Source organism: Rhinolophus hipposideros (genome assembly GCF_964194185.1).
Source record: "Rhinolophus hipposideros genome assembly, chromosome: 4".
Taxonomy (NCBI): Eukaryota; Metazoa; Chordata; class Mammalia; order Chiroptera; family Rhinolophidae; genus Rhinolophus; species Rhinolophus hipposideros.
Window position 1 is genome coordinate 61,837,439 of NC_138050.1, and position 21,437 is coordinate 61,858,875.

General features: G+C 35.4%; 1 protein-coding gene across 2 annotated transcripts in view; it reads right to left on the reverse strand.

Annotated features, from left to right (window-relative positions):
• PCCA (propionyl-CoA carboxylase subunit alpha) overlaps nt 1-21,437 on the reverse strand; it is a 359,957-nt gene that overhangs the window by 214,492 nt on the left and 124,028 nt on the right. For both annotated transcript variants that reach the window (XM_081046031.1, XM_081046032.1), the window contains exons 8-9: nt 13,888-13,924; nt 3,796-3,874 (exon numbers count right to left, since the gene is read on the reverse strand). In XM_081046031.1, the coding sequence (XP_080902157.1) occupies nt 3,796-3,874; nt 13,888-13,924 (116 nt within the window). The remainder of the gene's footprint in view (nt 1-3,795; nt 3,875-13,887; nt 13,925-21,437) is intronic.

A 21,437-nucleotide genomic window follows, 5' to 3' on the forward strand; every position in this document is an offset into this window, starting at 1 on the left:
ACTGGATCATAAAAAATGATACTGCGTCCACTTGGACTTGAAATAACTGCCCTTGGGCCCCTGGGTCACTATGTAAGAAGCCTTACAGCCACAATACAGTGAGGAAGCCCAAGCACCCATGGAGTTATATAAATAAAGCACAAGCAATAGTTTCAACACCTGAATTTTGAAAGACAAAAGCCAAATAAAATGGATTATGTGGTAAAAATGGGACTAAGCTTGCCTCCTCCCCTTGTGATTGCTTCACAGCAACCAGCCAGTCTGTCTTCAAATATTTCACATAGTCAACCAATGCTCTGTAATATAAAAGTAAATCCCCACTATAAAAGGAATCAAGCCAGAGTTCCAGAGAGAGGCTAAGAACCAGATCATTCTTCAATTAAGCATTCTTCAATTTTTCAGATAAAAACCATCACTCTGACCTTAACCTCACAGCTTTTCCTAAGAAATTTTCAAGCAAAGAAGTGCTGCAGCATACGTAGTATTTAATGCATATAAATCAACCCTAAGACCAAAGAGAGAGTAAGTGCAAAAAAACAAGATAACTTAAACAAGAAACTGCAAATCATCCTGAGTACTCTCACACTCTATATTCAGTCACTCGGTAAATCCTGCTGCCTCTACATTCAGAATTAAACTATTTTCTTATCACCTCCACCATAACACCAATGAAAGCCACCATCACTGTTTTTCTTGCATGGATTATTGCAACAGCCTCTGGACTGGTTTCCCTGATTCTAGAGTTCATGAATCTACTCCTGTTTGTTAAGTCTATTTCAAGATAGCAAACAGTGATCCATTTAAAACCTAAGTCACAAAATCTTGATAACTATTTAATATGGAAGTTCATTATACTCTTCTACCATTTTGTATGTTTGAAATCTTCTATAATTAAAAAACTGTATGTAATGTTAGTAATTTGTTGAAGTTCCATGATTGTGACTTCTCTACTCAAAAGCTTCCAATGCTCCCCATCTCACTTAACAATGGCTCTCAACAAATACTGCCATCTATGCAATGAGTTGATACTTGCTGGGTAAGCTTGAGATTGCAGAGAAGAATCTGATGTTATGTCAGCCAATATCTGGTATCAGTGCCACTCAGTGAGCCTACAAGGTCCTACATAATCTGCCCCCACTGCACCCAAAACCCCTTGCCTCATCTCCTTCTGCTCCTCTCTCCCTTCACCACCTACCACCTTATTGCTCCTAGATCTCTCAACACGCTCTAGCGCCGAATCCTCCACACTTACTCTCCCCTTGCGTGGATCCTTTCCTCTGCCTTCTCAGCTAGGACAGCTCCGTCATCCTGTTAGAATGGGAATTCCCGCCAACCTTCCCCACTGCTCTTCCCTTCCACCTTTCTTTTTTCTTATGCTACTTATCACCTTCCACAATAGTATATGATTTCCTTTGATTTTGTTCATTGTTCGTCTATTCCTACCAGAACAGGATTTCTGAATCTTATTTATGTCATGGATCTTTTGCAGAATCAGGCAGCATATGAACTTCTTGTCAAAATAAGGCTTAAAGTGATTTAAAATGCCTAAAATAAAATGCATATAATTGCACAGGAAACAAATTATATTGAAATATAGGTATCAAAATATTTTTAAAAACAATTTTGGGATATAATGTATGTAGTTCTTTATTCATTAATAAGTTCCAACAAGTCTAATAATCATTGTAACTTAGAGGTATCTACAACTGTAATGTGATAATACTGTCTGTATTTGATTTCCTAAGTGGTAAAAAGTTCCATCCAAAGATACTACTGCTATTCTAGTTTGTTGCCTATATTAGGTGAAACACAAAATTCCTATTAGATGCCAGTGAAAGAAACATGTACTTTTCTTCCTCATCCAGATGCATGAACCGCACCTGAATTTTATGGATCTGTGAATTCAAAGGTTAAGAACTCCTGATCTACTATATACACTACATGGAGGAACAAATTATTTTGTTTGTTTTTATTCATTGCTCTATTCCTGGAATCTTATTTAAAAAGTTCCTGTCACACAGTAGGCTCTCAACAAATACTGCCATCTATGCAATGAGTTGATACTTGCTGGGTAAGCTTGAGATTGCAGAGAAGAATCTGATGTTATGTCAGCCAATATCTGGTATCAGTGCCACTCAGTGAGACTGAGGTTTAAAAACCCATATTTGTCATATATCATTACCGCACAACATAAGCCAATTACTTTCTCAGACATTCAAACAAAGAAACGATAGTATTCTGAGACAATTTTCTTTTAGTGTTAAAACTATATGTGTAGTCTGCAACATGGTGTCTTCCCATTAGATTTTAAAGGGTTATGTAGTGCCTCTAGGAAATTTTTACCTAACTCGTTCACTTTAGAACCTAATTTCTGAATTAGGGTTGTACTTGACAACTTTCACATCAACTACTCCAGATTTCTGTCTTTAAGAGATTTTGAGGAGAGGGGAGGAAAGGAAAAGGAAAGAGGAAGGAGACGGAAGGAAAAGGGAAGAAAGGGAGAAAGCAGAATTAACCATTTGGAAGATCAAATTACTTCTAGGTAGAGAAAATGCAGAAAAGGCAACATTAACAAGTATTCAGCAATTTTTTTAATCTCATCTCCTCCCTCCAAAAAAAATGACACAAATCCCTTTTACTGCTAAACCTGAAAATAAATAAGAATAAGGTCCCCTAAAAAGAACAGAGTCCCTTAAAATCTGCTCATACAAGGCAGTTTTTCAAAAAAATATTTTCTAATCACTATGATATGATCAATGCACTGGGTTTTTAAATATTTAAAAGTTACTTTTAATTTCTGAAATTACTAATAAATTTAGTGTTCTAAATTTACAACAGAGTGCACTGCATAACAGACATAGAACAATTTCAAATACGAAAGGAAATATATTTCACACCATATAATTATCAAAGTAGTTTACTACTTTTATAGATAAGCAAAGAAAAGCAAGTGCATATTGAGTAATACATAAACAAATGAAATTATGCGTGTTTTTAAAAATATTTGGTTCAGGGCCAACCCGGTGGCTCAGGTGGTTGGAGTGCTGTGCTCCTAATGCAGAGGTCACCAGTTCAATTCCCACATGGGCCAGTGAACTGCGCCCTCTACAACTAAGATTGTAAATAACAGCTCTCCCTGGAGCTGGGCTGCCGTGGGCTACCATGTGCCACCAGGAATGGCCAGTAGCCAGTGGCCAGCATGAGTGACCAGTGGCCAGCGGCCAGCATGAGGGCCGGCAGCCGGTGAGAGCTGCCATGAGCTGCTGTGAGCAGATGACCAGCGACCGACTGCCTCAGCCGGGGGAAGCACAAGGCTCATAATACCAGCATGGGCCAGAGAGCTGTGTCCTACACAACTAGACTGAGAAACAAAGGCTTAAACTGGAGTGGGGGCGGGGGGGGGGGGGGAGGAAGGCAAAAGAAGGGGAGGGAAAAGGGAAGGGAATATTTGGTTCAAATCTTTTACTACATTCAGAACTGTACAGCCAAATCTTAGTAAATTTTTACCTAGAAAACAGCATGACGATCTTTTTTAAATACATAGTAAAAACAAAAAGACAATCCTTTGTTAATGTTCAAAAAATTTTAAAACCTTTTAATACTATGATAATCATCATCAAAAATATAAATAAGGAAGTTTCTGCATAATTTCACATTTTTCCCATCTAAAAGGGTAAAAATCAGATAGTTATTGTAATTATTCCATTATGCTTTTGGTATCTGTTTACCTGTCAGTTTAATAAAACTCTAGTAACTGCAATTTTCATCAAAAGTATATTTTGGACAGCATCTCACCTGGTCTCTTCATCATCCCAAGCAATTCGCATGCCTTTCCCACCACCACCTGCTGAGGCCTTGATCATGACAGGGTAGCCTAACAGCAGGGAAGAATTAGACAGAAGTTCAGACTTTGATCATTTGGATGCATGAACATGACAACTGACCACATGTTCAATAACGCAGAAGACAATAACTAATTTATTTAAAAGTTCCTTTCTTGAGAGTCAGGAAAATAACACCAGTGTAATGATCCTGTATGTATTTTTTAAATGAGTATATGATCACTTCAAAAAAGAAAGACTATATTAATAAACATAACATTCTCCCTGTAATGAAATAGGAAGCTAAGAAAACATAAATAATTTGACAATCAATTCCAAAAATGGAAGTAGATACAGTATTAACCAAAGATGTACGAAGCAACTTACACAGTATTCACACACACACACACACACACACACACACACACACACACTTTATGATTCCCCAGAACTGCTGTTTGCATGCATAACAAATTAAACTCCCTTGTTTCAAAAGTAATGATTTATAGGTACGTAAGGTATTTTTATCTGAAAAGTCACAGGAAACCCCTGCAGCTTTTACCAGCAAGAAGTGACATGATGGTTTTGGGAAAAATCAAGCCATGACTATTATATTATGGTGTGGAGCAGAAGTTCCAGGGTTTGCTGATATCAGTGGAGAAGCTATTGTACTATTCCATTCACTCAACAGAAAATGCGTATACTAGTGGATACTATGAAAATACAAAAAATACGAAGGCCCAAAACAAAGGGCATTTCCTTTGTAAGTTTTGAAGTTTTGTAAGAGAAAATAAAACCATAAAATTGTTGTTAGTTAACAGGATTGAATATTTAGATTAGTTATTATAAACTAAAAATTTTGATAGCATGAGTCACCTATAGCAATTTACCAAAAAAAGCTGTAAAGGCTAGTTGTTTAGAGGTTTTCTGAAAAAACAAGATAGAAATACTCATGTCTGAGACCACTTGTTTATAGCCTTTTTCTGAAGAAAGAAGAGGTCAGTAGTGAACCCTTAAAGGACTCTTCCTGGCCTGTGATGCTCTATTAGCACTAAACTCTAGCTATAGGATCTTAGAGAAAAAGGGAAGACAGGACCAAAGGTCATAGATCTTTGACCCCTAAACCACAAAACACCACTCTTAACTTCAACTTAGTTAAAATGGCACTTGCTTCCTAAATGTTTCATAATTAATTCAATTTTTAAAATTCCAATGTTCGTTATATTTATATGGGATAGATTTATGTGGGATAGCATTTTACAAGCATTGCTAAGTGCAGTGAAGAGAAGAAAGATTAACATACTTTTTTCATATTGGGAGCCTTATAATATAGGAAGAGGGAAAGTACCCAAATAATTCTATCACTGGGAATTCAGAAGAGAAAAGGATCATAAGAAGGTAAGATAAAAGGGAATAAGAAAAGCATATTCTAAAAAGGGACATTTATATGAGGCTATAAAGGAAAAGCAGAATTTGAACGTGTAGGCAGGAATAGCAGAAATAAAACAGGTGGGAAGCAAGAGACAAGTTTAAGAAATGAATGAAACAATTCAGTTGAAGAGGATCTGTAGGATGACAGAGGAAACGAGAACTGAAAACATAAGTTGGGGGCAAGTTATGCTTCATACTTTTGAAAGCTATAGGGTCAGACTGGTGGCTCAGGCGGTTGGAGCTCCATGCTCCTAACTCTGAAGGCTGCCGGTTCGATTCCCACATGGGCCAGTCGGCTCTCAACCACAGCGTTGCCAGTTCGATTCCTCAAGTCCCGCAAGGGATGGTGGGCTGTGCCCCCTGCAACTAGCAATGGCAACTGGACCTGGAGCTGAGCTGCGCCCTCCACAACTAAGATTGAAAGGACAACAACTTGACTTGGGAAAAGTCCTGGAAGTACACACTGTTCCCCAATAAAGCCCTGTTCCCCTTCCCCAATAAAATCTTTAAAAAAAAAAAAAAAGAAAGAAAAAAGAAAGCTATAGTTCCTGCATGACACTGACAAAAATAATATTTTCCTCACTCAATGCTGCAGCCTCACATGAATGTCACATAAAGGAATTAAATTGAAATCGGTAAAGAAAAATTAGCCTATTTTTAAGCCGTGAAGAAATAGTATCTAAAAATTAGAAATGGGCATGCCTAAGAAATCCTTTTTACAACTTAAGGTCTTTTTTTAAACAAATGGGTCCATATTCCCCAAAAAACACGTTATCAATTCACCATCAAAAACTCTTCATCCATGTAAACAGGAAACCACAAGAGGTATGATATCCACACCCCATATCTCTACTATTTTCAGCTCTCTCTGAGAATGAGGAAATTTGCAGTTATTTTGATTACAGTATTAATCTCATTTTAGTCATTTACTATGGACCCTGGACTATCCAGTAATTCATGAGGTTCAAAATAAGATTGGGAAATTGTCCTTGGTCACAGGAAGCTAGATGGGGAAACAAAATACATAAAATAATTTGTCAACCAGAAATTATTATATATTCAGAAAAGGTGAGAAATTGTTAGCCAATATATAGTAAGGGGAATACAATATGGTCGCCCAAAAGGAGGTAGTGCTGCATTAGACCTGTGAATACACATAACCCAGGAAGATAAGATTCCCTGACAAAAATCTAACAAGCCAAATACAAAACAATTGGGAAAGAGGGAGAAAATGACAGAAGTTAATGACATCATAGTCACAAACTTAATCTAATTTTGAGCTACAATTGAAAATAATATAAAAATGAGGTTTATTACTCAATTTCTTATGCCAAAGTAGTCATTAAACTTTAGATAATACATATTTTATGCTGTCACCATGCTATGGAGAAACAAGACCTAGCCATTTGAAGAGGAGGGAAATGAATATTCCCCATTAATTCTATATTAATATTTGATGTTAAATAATATCAAAAAAGCCCAGTCCCTCATCCCTACTTTTTCTTTTTTATTACTAGTTTCACATGTACAAAACAATATAATAATTAGACATTTGCACACCTCACAAAGTGATAACCCCAAAAAGTTTACTACCCATCTGATACTGTATATAGTAGCTATTACAATACCATTGACTATATTCTCTATGCTGTACTTTACATCCCGTGAATTTTTTAACTATAGTTGACATTCAATACTATTTTATATTCATTTCAGGTATACAGTGCACTGGTTAGGCATTTATTTAATTTATGAAGTGATCCCCCTGGTAAGTCTAGTACTCACCTGAAAAAATACGTAGTTTTTCTATTATTGACTCTATTCCCCATACTGTATTTCACATCCCTGTGAGATTTTGTGACTACCAATTTGTATTTCGTAATCCCTTCACCTTTCTCACCCATCCCCCAACCCCCTTTCTTTCTTATTGTCTCTGCATAATAAGATGGGTACAAGTCATGGGTACCAGAAATTAGAAGAAAAAGGAAAAGAAAGATTCGGTCAAAAGTTGACATTTGGGAGCCGGCCCGGTGGCTCAGGTGGTTGGAGCACCCTGCTCCTAACACAGAGATCCCCAGTTTGATTCCCACATGGGCCAGTGAGCTGCGCCCTCCACAACTAGACTGAAAACAACGACTTGACTTGGAGCTGAGCTGCATCCCCCACAACTAGATTGAAAACGACGACTTGACAGGGAGTTGATGGTCCTGGAAAAACACACTGTTCCCAATATTCCCCAATAAATTTTTTTAAAAAAATACTATTACAAATTATAGATATTACAAATATTATAAGTATGGAAAAGGATAATTATCAAATCCTTATCTATAAATATTGGGGGGGGACTTTAAAATGTGTACGATTTGTAGACATATGTATACATTTCTATATGAATTCATTCACCAAATAACCACTTGCTGATACATACTATGTAATGAGCATTGTCTTAAATACTAGAAATATAAAGGAAACTAACCCATGGTCAATTTTATTATAAAATAGTAACCAAATGAATATAAAACAATTACTTGCAAGGATAAATGACATTACTTAATGCAGGGAACCTCACATTATTTTAAGAGAAGAGCAATCCATGAAGATATTTAAATAAAAGGGACAGAGGGATATTTCTACATCAATCTAAGTAGTGGGAACATTGCAAGACAAGGAATGAACTTTATGAGATACTTCTCCATTTGATATTATTCCCTTTTTTCCTTTAAAAATTCTGAATCATTCTCTCTTTTACCCTTGCTTTTAATAGTTACTTGAGGAAAATGTGTATTTTTCTATGGCTGGGTGAAATGTTTTTCATATGTATGTATACATTTATATATATATATATATATTATACATATATATACATATATACATATATATACATGTATATACATATACATATATACATATATATACACATATATATATGTATATATACACACATATATATGGTCTAATTAGTTTATAGTGTTTTTCAAGATCTCTACTTACTTACTAATCCTCTCCATAGATGTTCTATCATTATTTAAAGTGTGGTATTGAAGTCTCCAACTATTATCATATAACTGTCAATTCCTCCTTTCCATTCTGTCAGTGTTTACTTCATATATTTTGGATGTTTGCTGTTTGGTGCATATATGTGTATAATAATCAGTATATAATGTCTTCTTTGTCTCCTGTAACAGTTTTAGGCTTGAAGTCTGATTTAAGTATTTTCTCTGGTATTAGTATGGCCACCACAGCTCTCTTTGGTTACTATTTACATGGGATATCTCTTTCCATCCTTTCACTTTCAATCTATTTCTGTCTCTAAAGTGAGCTTCTTATTGACAGCCTATAGTTGGATGTTTTTTATCCACTCTGCCAGTATCTCCCACAGTGAGATAGCATTTCACACACATAGTATGGCTATAATATAAAAAAATATACCAAGTGGTGTCAATGATGTGAAGAACCTGGAATCCTCATACATTGCTGATAGGAATGTAAAGTGGTTCAGCTGCCAGGGAAAACAGTTTGGCAGTTCCTCAAAAAGTTAAACATAGAATTACTAGCAATCCCACAACTAGGTATATACCCAAAAGAATTGAAAACACATACTCAAACAAACATATATTCACACATTCATAGCAGCACTGTTTACAATAGTCAAAAGGTGGAAACAACCCAAATGTCCATCAAGAGGTGACTGGATAAACAAAATGTGGTATATACATACAATGGAATATTATTTAGTCATAAAAAGGAATGGCATACTGACACATGGTAAAATACAGATAAACTTTGAAGACATAACTCTAAGTAAAAGAACCAGACAAAAAAGGTCACATGTTATACGATCCCATTTATATGAAATATCCAGAGTAGGTAAATCCATAGAGACAGAAAGAAAATTAGTGGTTGCCAGTGAATGGGGAGATAAGCAATGAATACTAATGGGTACAGAGTTTCTTTTGAGGGTAAACAAAATATTCTGGAATTAGTGGTGATGGTTGCACAATCTTGTGAATACACTAAAAACCACTGAATTATACATTTTGAAAAGCTAAATATTATAGTACTTAAATTTTATCTCATTTTTTAAAAATCTAATCTTTAGTATAAAAATTGAGAACACGTTGCCTCCGAACATGGTGGGGTGAGGACTGGCTGATAAGGAACATGAGGGAATTCTCTGGGGTGACAGTAATGTTCATTATCTTGGTAGGTTTTGCAGTTATACAGATGTATGTATACATCAAAATAAGCTAATAAAGACTTAAGATGTGTTCATGTTACTGTATATAAATTTCTCCTCAAGTAAGATTGTATTACTGAATTCAATCAATACCGAATTCAACTAATGACATGTATGTTGAAGTATTTAGGGGTATGCACATTGGTATCTGCAATTTACTTTGAAATGCAATTATAATGAGATGGATTAACAAATGCATAGATAAAAGTAATAAAGCAAATCTAGCAAAAGATTAATAGTGGAATCTTGGTGTGCGTATACAGGTACACACTATAAAATTCTTTCAAAATGTTATACGGTTGAAATTTTTCAAAATAATATATTGAGGAAAAAGTTAATAAACAAGAGAAATAACCAAAAGTCATGAATACTATGCAGAGATTTAGAATATGGATGGCAGAATGACCAAGTGGTAATATTAGTGTCTTCTCTTGAAGACATGATGTGTAAGCCAAGATGTGAAAGGTAACAAGGAGCCATCCATGTAAAGATATCAGCAAGAGTATTCCCGGCTCCTCTCCCTCTCCAAAAAACACCTTATTCTATGGCCCTGAAATTTGGTGTGTTCAAGAAAGCCAGTGTGACTGAAGTATATAGGAGACAAGGAAGTGCGTAGATACAATGAGATTGGAGAGAAAGGCAGGTGCCAATCATTCAGGTTTTGTAGTCAGGGTAAGGAATTTTGATTTTCATCTAAGTGCAATGGAAATCCATGAGAGGTTGAAAGCAGGGATGGGGTGGGATGAGATGGATGTGTCCTTATTATTTAGAGTTTTAAAATATCACACTGACTGCTATGTGAAGAATGGCTTTGAAGTATTAAAGAAGTAGAGAAACCATTGTCATAGTCCCTGCAAGGACAATGGTAGTTTGGAGAAGAGTGTTGGTAGTAAAGATAGAGAGCAGTCAGTATGGGAGATATTTTGAATGAAGAATTGACAGTATCTATTGATAGATTGACAATAGGATGACAAGAAAAAAGGCACCAGAATAGATCTTGGGTTTTAGCTTTAGTCACTGAATGAATGGAGTGACATTTACTGAGCTGTAGAAACTGTGGAAAAAGCAGGTCTGAAGTACGGTGGACCTGAGGATCAAAAAAATTTTATTTAAGTTGGGCATGATTTGCGACTGTAAGAAAGACAGCCAAAAAAATCCGAATAATCTGGAAGTTCTTAAAGGACAGGTTTTAGATTTACAGTTTCTTTTCCTTTTAAGAAATCAGTTTTGGCTTCACTGTATTAAGGACCTTTGATCCAGTAAAATGATCAAACTTTAATGCAAATCAAGGCCACTGATTACTGTTATCTGTCTCTGGGGTTAAAGATAAACTGGGGATCAGGAGCCCTGTATCTTTAAACATAGAAAGGTCAAAGGAAAAACATCGGGATTGAGAATGAGGGAGACAAGGAAAACCAAAAAACAAGTACTTGGAAGTAACATATTAAGTCTTAACTGTCTCTCACCTGTCATTGATAAGAGGCTATCTATTTAATTCCACATATAACATGCTTAAGTGCTTTACAGTACTTTAAACAAAGTGGTGACTCAAATTTTAGCTCTCATCCTTTAATCCCATTAGTTTTCCCAAAGTATAATGAAAAATCCACAGTTTTTGGAGTTAAATGAACCTAAATTTAAAGCAGGCCCACCACTCAGTAGTTCTGTGACCTTGAGCAAACTCTAATCCTTAGTTTCTTAAATTTAAATGAAAATAATTAACCCAAGAATTAGCATTAGAAATAACATTCACAAAGTGCCCACTACATGGAAAGAATGCTCCATAAACAAGAGCTACTATCATGTAAAAGACCTCTAATTCATCAATGCTCAAAGCGGTTAGTTTCCTCCTTTGGCAGCATAAATTCCTGTTTCCAGAAGAGAAGTAAAGATGTGAGAGAGGAGGGAACCACATAAAAGACAATCGATTTCATTTTCACCATATAACACAGAGGTAAAACAGAGAAATCTATGAGTAGGTATGACACGTAGACAATCACAACTTACAAATGGATACGTTCGAAGGTTTGATCGTAATTCAGTTATTTAGAACCAGGAACATATTTTCCCGTGGAATCAATAGTCAATTCAACTCTTAGATAAACTCAGAAAGGCCCATCAAAATCATAATGTAATTAAAATGTGATATATCTCAATAAAATTAATAAAAAACAATACTGATGAATCACCACACAATACAGAAAACCAAGAGACTTTAATAATATGTAATTCCATTTATTTTAGAAGCTGGCACTTGAGGGAAAAAGGTTTTATGGGAGGTTTCCATGGTGATTCAGAAGGGATTTTTCAGGGAAATTCCAAAAGCTTTATAAAGCTGATGACCCTGGTTCTTTCTTATGTTTTATTTCACCTCAAGTTTATGGCTTCCCTTTCTTTCAACATAAGCAAACCACTAGCACTCATATACTAAATAGCCATGATTACAATCATTTATTTCACAAATGCAAAAAAGTAACAGAAAGAATTAGAAGATAGGAAAGGATGTGCCCAATATAAAGATAGCCTTAGACTGAATTAGGTAACCTCGGTAGTAAAACTGAAAGGGGGATAAAGCACAGCATTAAAATATTAAGAGGGAAAAAACAAGTGATGAGAACTGGTCAGAGTCCCATCATGACTCACTGGTTATTTTAAAGGTCACAGATTATTTTTAAAAGATAGAAGACAAGACATGAAAGCAAGCAAAGTAATCTACCGCTGCCCTTTATACGAAGGAAATGCTTGAGTTGAAGATTCATAACTCAAAATGTGGCACTCCAATGTAATTCAAGAGTTTCTCCTAATCCCTTTTCATTTCTCTAAATTTCTCCAAATATTGTCCTTTTTATGTAGATACTATTGTGATAATAGTATTATTATATCCTATTTTGTAGATAATAATAGTATCTAAACTAGAAGTAGAAAGACTACTGTTGAAACCTAAAAGTATGCAATAGAATAAAATGAACTAATTTTAGGAAAGTCTCCTCAAGAGCCAGTGGGTAGGCTACATGCCTCTTAGGCTCTGAGGAAAGCCAGTGATTTCAAACCACAGAGTGAAGTTTTTAATTTTCTCAAAGAAATAAACCACAGATCAGTTCCATGTACTATCTTCTTCAGCAATCTAGCAAATCTTCCTGTGATGTACTGAAACTCTTGAAAATGTTGATGAATCTGAAGAAATGATCAGTTAAGAGATGATGTAGTAGGATAAATTACAATTTCTAGGGTCTAGTCTTAAGTCCAGGACCTGTGTTAGTAAGAGAAATTATTTGCAAAACAAACAACAAAACACACTTAACAATGACCCAAACCCAAATAATTTGGCCAGACCCAACGAAAAACAGGAATGCAACAAGATCAACATCTTTTTAGATGACTGAAGAACTGCTAAGTTTGACTGTCCCTGTTGCAAAGAATACATTTACTAATGAAGTGGTCACTTGCAGGCCCAAAAGATATTCCTACATATCACAACTATGTAAAGTTTGCCAAACCAAATGCTCTCCAGGTGAATATGATTCTAAATGACCAATCTTAATGAGAAAACACAACTAAAGAAATGTTAACACGGAAGGCTGAAAAGCTTGCCCTATCCGTGTAGAAATGCTAAGAAGATGCAGTGAATTCCTGACTACCAAGCATTATCTAATTTCCCTCATATAGCTACAAATTTCTGTCAAATACATACAAACACTAATTTGATTAATAAAATTGTGAAGTTATTTCATAGCATTGCTAAACCATGATAACAATATGCCCTCGTACATTATCTTAATTAGCAGATACTGAAAATACAATAGTTGTCATGAGCTCCAGGAATATTTTTGAAAACAAAAGGTTGAGAAACACTGGCCCGGTATAATTATACCTAAAACAGGCAAGTAAAACAGTCATTAAAATGTCCTTCAGTTTACCTTTTAATCCAATTTAGAATATTCAGTTCTAATTTCTCACATGCTATTTTCTCTTTCCTAGCAAGATTATTAAATTGATATTTAACATCTTAGGAAAAGTAAAAACATGAAGAGCCTTGTCAAATACGATATCTTTATTTTAATCATATATGTCCTTAACTTTAATAAGTTGCATTCAATTATATACATATAAATTTACATTACTTCAATCTCAAGAACTCTTAAGACAATTCCTTCTTTTAATTATCCAGTGATTTCATCTTACAAAAGAGCTATAATTAAGGTCAAATTACTCTTTAACGTTCACTTTAATAACAGAAAATGGTAATTCAGCTGATAAATTCTTTCAGAGCGACAACTAATCAGAAACCTAAAACTATTAAAATATTATTTGCTCTATGGGAATTCCTTATTACATGTTTACTCAACCATATCTGCTGAAAGACACAGAAACTCTACCAAAGTTAATTTAAGGACTTACCAATTTCCCTTGCAATTCTGACAGCTTCATCTGCATCCTGTAAAAGCAGGAAATGAGACCCAACATTAATCCCATCAGCCATTGCACAATGTCTTTAGGGCAGTCATATATTGCACTACTGTCTCCTCTGATTCATTTAATGTTCAATTTTACAACCTTCTAACTCTTTTCATTCAGAGAAATGTAAAATTAATACCATAAGTGGAATGTAAATTCTACCTCATCATTATTATATTAAGAAACTCAAAGCAGTTTGAAATGAGCTGGCAGGAAGCACTACCAGAATTGCCAAATGATTTGGTGCAGTTGCTGGAATTTAACAGCAGAATTTAGATGTTTACAATCAATACTGAATCGTAAATCAGATCATTAAAGCTTGTCCACAGCCAGCTTGTTTCTGTCTCCCTGATATTTACATGTCATGTTTTCCTAGATTCTGACAGCAGGGGGAGTTGATTCTCTATTGTTTGGGAGAAGCTCAAAGAATTTCCAGAAATGAAAAATTTCCAGTATCTATAGGAATTGCCAATTGTCCTCTCAAAAAAATTCCTTTAGAAATATTCATTACTTTTTTCTTTTTTTATTTCATCTTTGTTTCAGTATTTTATCTTTACTAGTTATATTTTGTTACATAAATTGAAACCTTAAATTCTATGAACCAACTAAGGGGAGGGAAACTTCCAAAAGCCAAGGAAAGAAAATGCATTCTGAAATAGCACAAGGTAAGAGTTTATGAATGTGAGGATTAGTAATTGGTAAATCTCAACCAATGCCACTGAAAAGACAAAAACTTCCCTTGCATCTAAACCATGTCATTATCATTAACTCTCACCTAACGTGCCCAAAAAAGGCCACTCCTGATACATTTCCCCACATAACAAACAGCAAAGGGAAAGCTGAGAAAAAGGTGTTAAATTCAAGATTCCTAGTAAATTTCATTTTTTCTAAAATTCAGTGACATAAAGTAACTATCACAAGGAATGACAATCATGTTTTGAAACCACTAGTGGGAGCATGCCTGAATTTTTTAGAAAATAACTTTAAAATATTAAAGTGAAGGCTGGTATGTTTTAAGCTTTTAAGGCTAATACTTTAAAAATGTAGAATAACCATGTCAGAATCGTCCCCCAAAAGGGAGAGCAGGGGATGTTTATAACTGGTTCATTTATGTCTAATAAAAAAAAATCTTCCTTAAAAGTCTTCAGTACCTAATAACATCCCCTGGATAAGGAGGTTGGCAGGGGAAGTTGTCAGAAAAATTTAATTTCCTTTCATTAGCCAGTCTGCTCCACAAATAGGTGCTTGTTAAGTTCAAAGCGGTCCTGAAAGCGACATCAGTTTTAAGTCTTTTTTTTTTTTTTACTCCAAGCAGTCACATCTGCTAATGAGATTTTCCAAATAACAATTGTTTTCAAGTCAGAGATAAATCTATACCTCCCACTCTACCCCCCAAAAAATCAAGGTTTACTGCTTTATTACACCTTGCTGTTTTCGCTGACCCTACATTCCCTAAATTTTAGCTTAAAGGGATAAAAATCCATGAAAAGGGTCATTTAAGAATGTTAGTGGTTTCCACACATTGAGTTTGAAGGTTCTTTGTTCAAGCCAGTGACAGTTATTGGAGAATACTTCCCCTTAATAGCCTCTCTGTCAGGAAGTGTTAAACCTGCCAAATGCGGACAATTAGTGCCTCGCGAACAAAATACAGGAAGAGTGCTGGCTGATGGAGACTGGATTATAAGAAGCCTAGAAGGAAACTTTTAACGTGTCTTTTATTTCAAAAGTGTATTAGTATATTTGCAAAAGATATTCTGAGAGAAAATAAACTGCTGTCTAAAAAGTTCGTCACCCTGAGAGAACTAACAGGCAGAAGTTAAAAGATAATTCATAGAATTCATTAGTTGCATTTTGTCATTTATTTGTATATACACGTTATAAATGTGTATATATATGTGCGTGTGTGTATATATATATATATATACACACACGCACATATATATATACATACATATATATACACACATACACACACAGAGGGTGCCAAAACAATTTATATGCATTTTAAGAAAGGAAAAAAACTGTATTATTTGTAATCCTCCATGTATACCAATAACAAAAGATGAATACAAGTCACGTTTGACTTCTGCAATTACAAGAGGTGCTCAGAGTGGTTACCATCAGTGTCCAGACACTTCTGATTACGGTGAACTACTGCTTGAGTATAGATAACATCTCTTAAAATGTGTTTTTTTTTTTTTGGCACCCCTAGTACATATATTTACACAAAGCAAAACTTCTAAAAGTCCTTTAATTGCCACAAATCCAACACTTCTACAAACTGTCACAAAACAATCTTGACATTTAACTGATCAGTATGCTTAAGTTTTCTTACTATGAAGAGCAAATTCTACTAAATGAACTTCCAAATAAAATCCAACTTCCTTAAAAATTGATTTTTTGCTTGTCATTCATTCATCCCAAAATATGTGATTGAGGACATATTATATACTGGACATTAAAACACTATTATGTTTCAACAATCAACTATTAAATACTCTCATCTCCAATATGTTCTTAAACACATTTAGTTTTCTTATCAGGCTATATAAAACTACTTTTAAAAAGATAAAAACCCCCATATAGTTCTAAATTCAGGGAAACTGACACATCACACAGTATAACTTCTCCATAAAGCTACAGGTAGAAAGAAATTAATAAAAAACTTGAATCAACAAGAAAAAGACCAACGATCATCAGGAAATATGAGCAAAAGATTAAATAAGAAGTTCACATAAAATAAAATCCAAAAGAAGAATAAATATGTTTAACTTTAGCCATAATTATAGACATACAAATTTAAAAAATGAGACAGCACTTTTCATCTGCCAAAGTTTGATGATCTGAATGTAACTAAGCCCTCCTCTCACTACTGGTGTTCTATAAAATGGTGCAATCTTTGTTAAAAGAAATTTTCAGTATCTTTCCAAAGTTTGAGGACATACGTCTTCCAACCCAGCAGTTTCAATTTTAGGAAGTTACCTGACAGATATACTCACATGCATGCACACGGAAAGATTTATAGACATTTGTTATTTTCAATTGGTGGGTGGTGTTCTGATAAATTTAAATCAGAAAAATAATTTAAAAGGCCTTCAATAAGGAACTGGTACCATACTTGGCACATACATAAGATGGAATACAGGGAGCATTTGAGATCTTGCTCCCAGCATATGTCATCAGTTGGGCTCCAAGAAATACTTAATTTTTAAAAAAGGAATATTACACAGCCTTTAAAAAAATGAGGTTGATCCACATGTTCTTATTCATCCATTCACACAGTGAGTCCATAAATATTTACTGGGCAATACTACATGAAATAGTTTTTGCCCTCATGAAACTTACAGCCTAACAAAACAGAAAAGAGTAAGCAAATCAATTGAGAATTGAAATAAATGTTACATGGAACAAAATAGTACTGAGGGAGAATGTGAGAGGGAGAACCTGTTTTAGATAGACTGCACAGAAAAGAGCCTTCTCAAGTAAAATTCACACTAAAACCTGAAAATAATAAATTCTGTTTCCGCTATGAAAACAACAGCTAAATGCCATGGGAAGATTAGGGAGAAAGGATCCTAGGCAGAAGGAACAACTTGCACAAGAAACCTATATGAGGAAGGTACTTAGTATGTTCTAGAAAGTTAAAAACAGTCCATGAGGCAAACATTGAAGCACAGTGTGGAAGTGGAAGGATTAAGGGGAGGTAGAAGGCACAGCCTGTTGTCGCAGGGCCTTATGGGATTTGGTAGAGTTCCAATGCCTTGGCTCTACGAAGCGGAATGATGACTCAGATTTAAGTTATAAGAAGACTACTCTTAAACTTTAAATATGTGTAAAATAACAGTATGTATTGGGGGGGGGCAAGTTGTAGGATAATATATATAACAGGACCTTAACTACATTAAGACAGAAAAACACATTTGGATGCTCATAAAAGCTTATGTATGGACATACACAAAAAACTCAGCTTGAGTTACTACTCAAAAGTAGGACTGAGAGTTGGGGAAAGGGGGAACTTTTTATCATTGCGTACCCTTAGATACATGTTGAACTTTCTCAGCATAAAGATCAAAATTTCATACTTCATACTACTTTCATAATTTAAAAATTAAATCAACCACACTTGAAAGTATTATTCAAATTATCTAATTAAGTATTTCCAGGGCAATTAATGGTATCAAAACAAACTAGTATTCCCAAAATCTGCTTAACTTTTCATGACACCCCATTGCCATAGAACCAAATTTACACTGTTTAACTTGGTTTCAATTCTTGATCCTGCCTGCCTGAGCCACCAGTCTCATCCCCAGCCCATCTCCACCCTGCACTTTACTCCCCACCCCAAAGCCCAAGCATTCTCCCCAGTCTACACACATCCTACTTGGCTCAACCAAAAACTCCCTCCTTTTCTATCTCCTTTCACCAAACCAACTCTTATTACTATATGCCACTAGGCCCTGAAGACACAAGAGTGGGGAGGAAAAGTCACCATTCCAGCCCTCATGTAATTTATAGTCGAGCGGAAAAGACAGGCCTTGGGGCGGCTGGGTGGCTCAGTTGGTTAGAGCACGAGATCTCAACAATAAGGTTGCCGGTTCAATTCCCGCATGGATGGTGGTCTGTGCCCCCTGCAACTAAGATTGAAAATGGCGACTGGACTTGGAGCTGAGCTGCACCCTTCACAACTAGATTGAAGGACAATGACTTGGAGCTGATGGGCTCTGGAGAAACACACTGGTCCCCAATATTCCCCAATAAAATTAAAAAAAAAGATAAGCCTTAAATATGATTGCATAGCAGGTAAGAAATCATTATCGAGATGCATGTTACACAGAAGAGGTGAAGAAGGCATGTGACCACAGGGGATCTCTAATTCAAAAACAGAGTTCCAGGAAACTCCTCCGACACAGTGACTTTGAAAGGAAACCTAACGAATGGAAGTATGGTGGAGCACAGTCAGGGTGCTTGGGGCCTGAAGAATGAGCCTACAATATATGTAGTGAAGCAGGCCTCACAAGCCACATTAAAGAGACTGAACTTTAGCCGAAGAGCAAGGAAATGAGGGGCCTCACTCTGTCTGCATTTTGAAAAATTTTAGCATATATTTTTCTTCCTTCTTCTCCTCATTTTTCTTCTTCCTCTTCCTCCTCCTTCTCCTCCTCCTCATTATTATTATTATTATTATTATTATTATTATTATTATTATTATTATGTGTATTGTCTACCCTCTGTATCTCTCTATCCAATTAAAATGTAAGCTCCATAAAGGGAAAAATCTCTGTCTACCTGGTTCAGTGATATATTTCAAATGCCTAGAACAGTGCCTGGCACATACACAGTAGTTATTCAATAAACAGTTGCTAAATGAAAAGAATGAAGGAAGGAACGAAGAAATGAATAGCTTAGAGAGAGACAGAGAATGTGAGTACCAATTGGGAAGAAGTCGTCTAGGTGAGAGAAGAATTACCATTTTCGCTTAAACTCAGGGGTGCATGCTTCAGGCTTCACCTAAATGTCACTTTGTTTAGAAAGCCTTTCGAGTCCTCCAACAGCAGGTTATGTTGCATTGCTGTGTAATCACCTTACACTCTGTCCTTCAACTGTGACAGCCCTGTGGCACTTAATTTCCATGACAGCAATAACTAGCTCTGTCTTGCTCTCTACTGAATCCCCAGAGCTTAGTAAATCAACGCAATCAACACGTTATTTGTTGAATGAATAAACAACTATCCGTCAGCTTCCATAGAAATAAGTCTGTTATGATAGGGCAATCTCCTAAATGATCGAATCTAATGTCAACAGAACAGCTCATCTCCAGAGCATCAATGTTGCAAGTGAGTGAACTTACACCAAGCAGATGTAGTAGCTTCTTCAGATTCACATATCAAAGTGACATATAGGAAGGAAGTACCACACAATAGTTCAGAGCAGGGGCTCAAGAAACAGACAAGCTTGGCTTTTGCCTCAGTTTAAAACCAAGTACATTCGATGAAATACTGTTAACACTGGACAAAACCAACCCCATATCTACCCTTGCCTCTTAATTCTCAAACACTTCCGTCACTGCATCATGCAACTTCAAAAGTTTGAAACAGGTTTCACAAAACCTATTCTTAACAATATGTGCAGATAGTAATATCCAAACTGTCATTTTTCATTACATATTTCATCAAACAATCAAACTTTACGTGGTAATAAGTTTTCAATTTGAAGGGCCACAAGTTTAAGTTATACTACAAAGTAATAGAAAGCAGGTTGATTTCAATTTACAAATATTAAACTTTATTTAATAAAAGTGTGAGATAAGTTATTAAACTTTATGGTACCATACACATTTGCCCTTTATTTATATAAAACACATCTCTTTGAAGCAAAACATCATTCCTTTTTCATAAATCCAACTTGGCAATATTTGAAGACAAAGCAGAACTGATTCTGCTGAACACTCTCTTAGCTTTAGAATATTCTTAAGATAGTTCTCACATCTAATAATTACATAACATACAACACAATATGAGAAAATACTAGAGGGATTAAAACAGCAAACACTGTTCAAGTATTGTTCAATAATATTCTATATTTTACTAAAAGAATTTTTCTAACAGGTAATCCTGGGGGATTAATCCCCTTAAAGGGGATGATAAACCCCTTAAAGAAAGAAGAAAAGTCAAATACAAAAATTTCAAAAACAGGAATAAAGCAAATTTGATGGTCCTGACTCCCTTATGCAATTTTCAACTGAAGTATTTAGAATATTTTTGTATTCATATCAAAAGTAATAAAACTGAGAAAACACAGAAAAGTGCAAAAATAAATGAAAAACATATTAGTGGTAATACATTCCTGACAGCGTCAAATCAGAAGGTAAGAAAAAGGAACAGTCCAACAGTATCATTTGATTCTCTGCTTCTAAGCGATAAAAATCCCTATGGTTCATTCTGTAATTCCAGCCAGTCTTACAGAACGCTGCATTCAGATTCTGAAGTTACTAAACAATTGGGAACACTGATGAGGGAAGGGTTGCAGCAAAGTATTAAGCTATATAATTCCAAAACAGCAGTTTAAAAAATGGAAAAAGGGGGGAAAAGTCAACAGAACCTGTAACCATTTCTTTTACTACTCTATTTTAGCACAATTTACATTAAGTGAGCTCTAACCATCCAACCCAAGAACAAAACAGTAAAAATTTTGTTTTACAGAGAATACGATGGGAGGGGTGGGTGAAGATGCTATAACCAAATACATGTAAGTAGGTCATAAAAATATAAAAAGGAGTCAACAAAAATTGTGTGCCTTTTCTGCAAGCCTATTTGTTACTCTACCAAACCCACCTGAGAAGCAACAAAGCCCCACAGCACAGAGCACAGGTGCTGGAGCCAGAAGCCTGAGTCCCAGCACAGGCTCTGTGACACTGAACGAGTTACCTAGTAGTGTGCCTCTCTGGGATTTGGCTTCTTTATCTCTAAGAAGGAAATAATAACAATATCTATCTC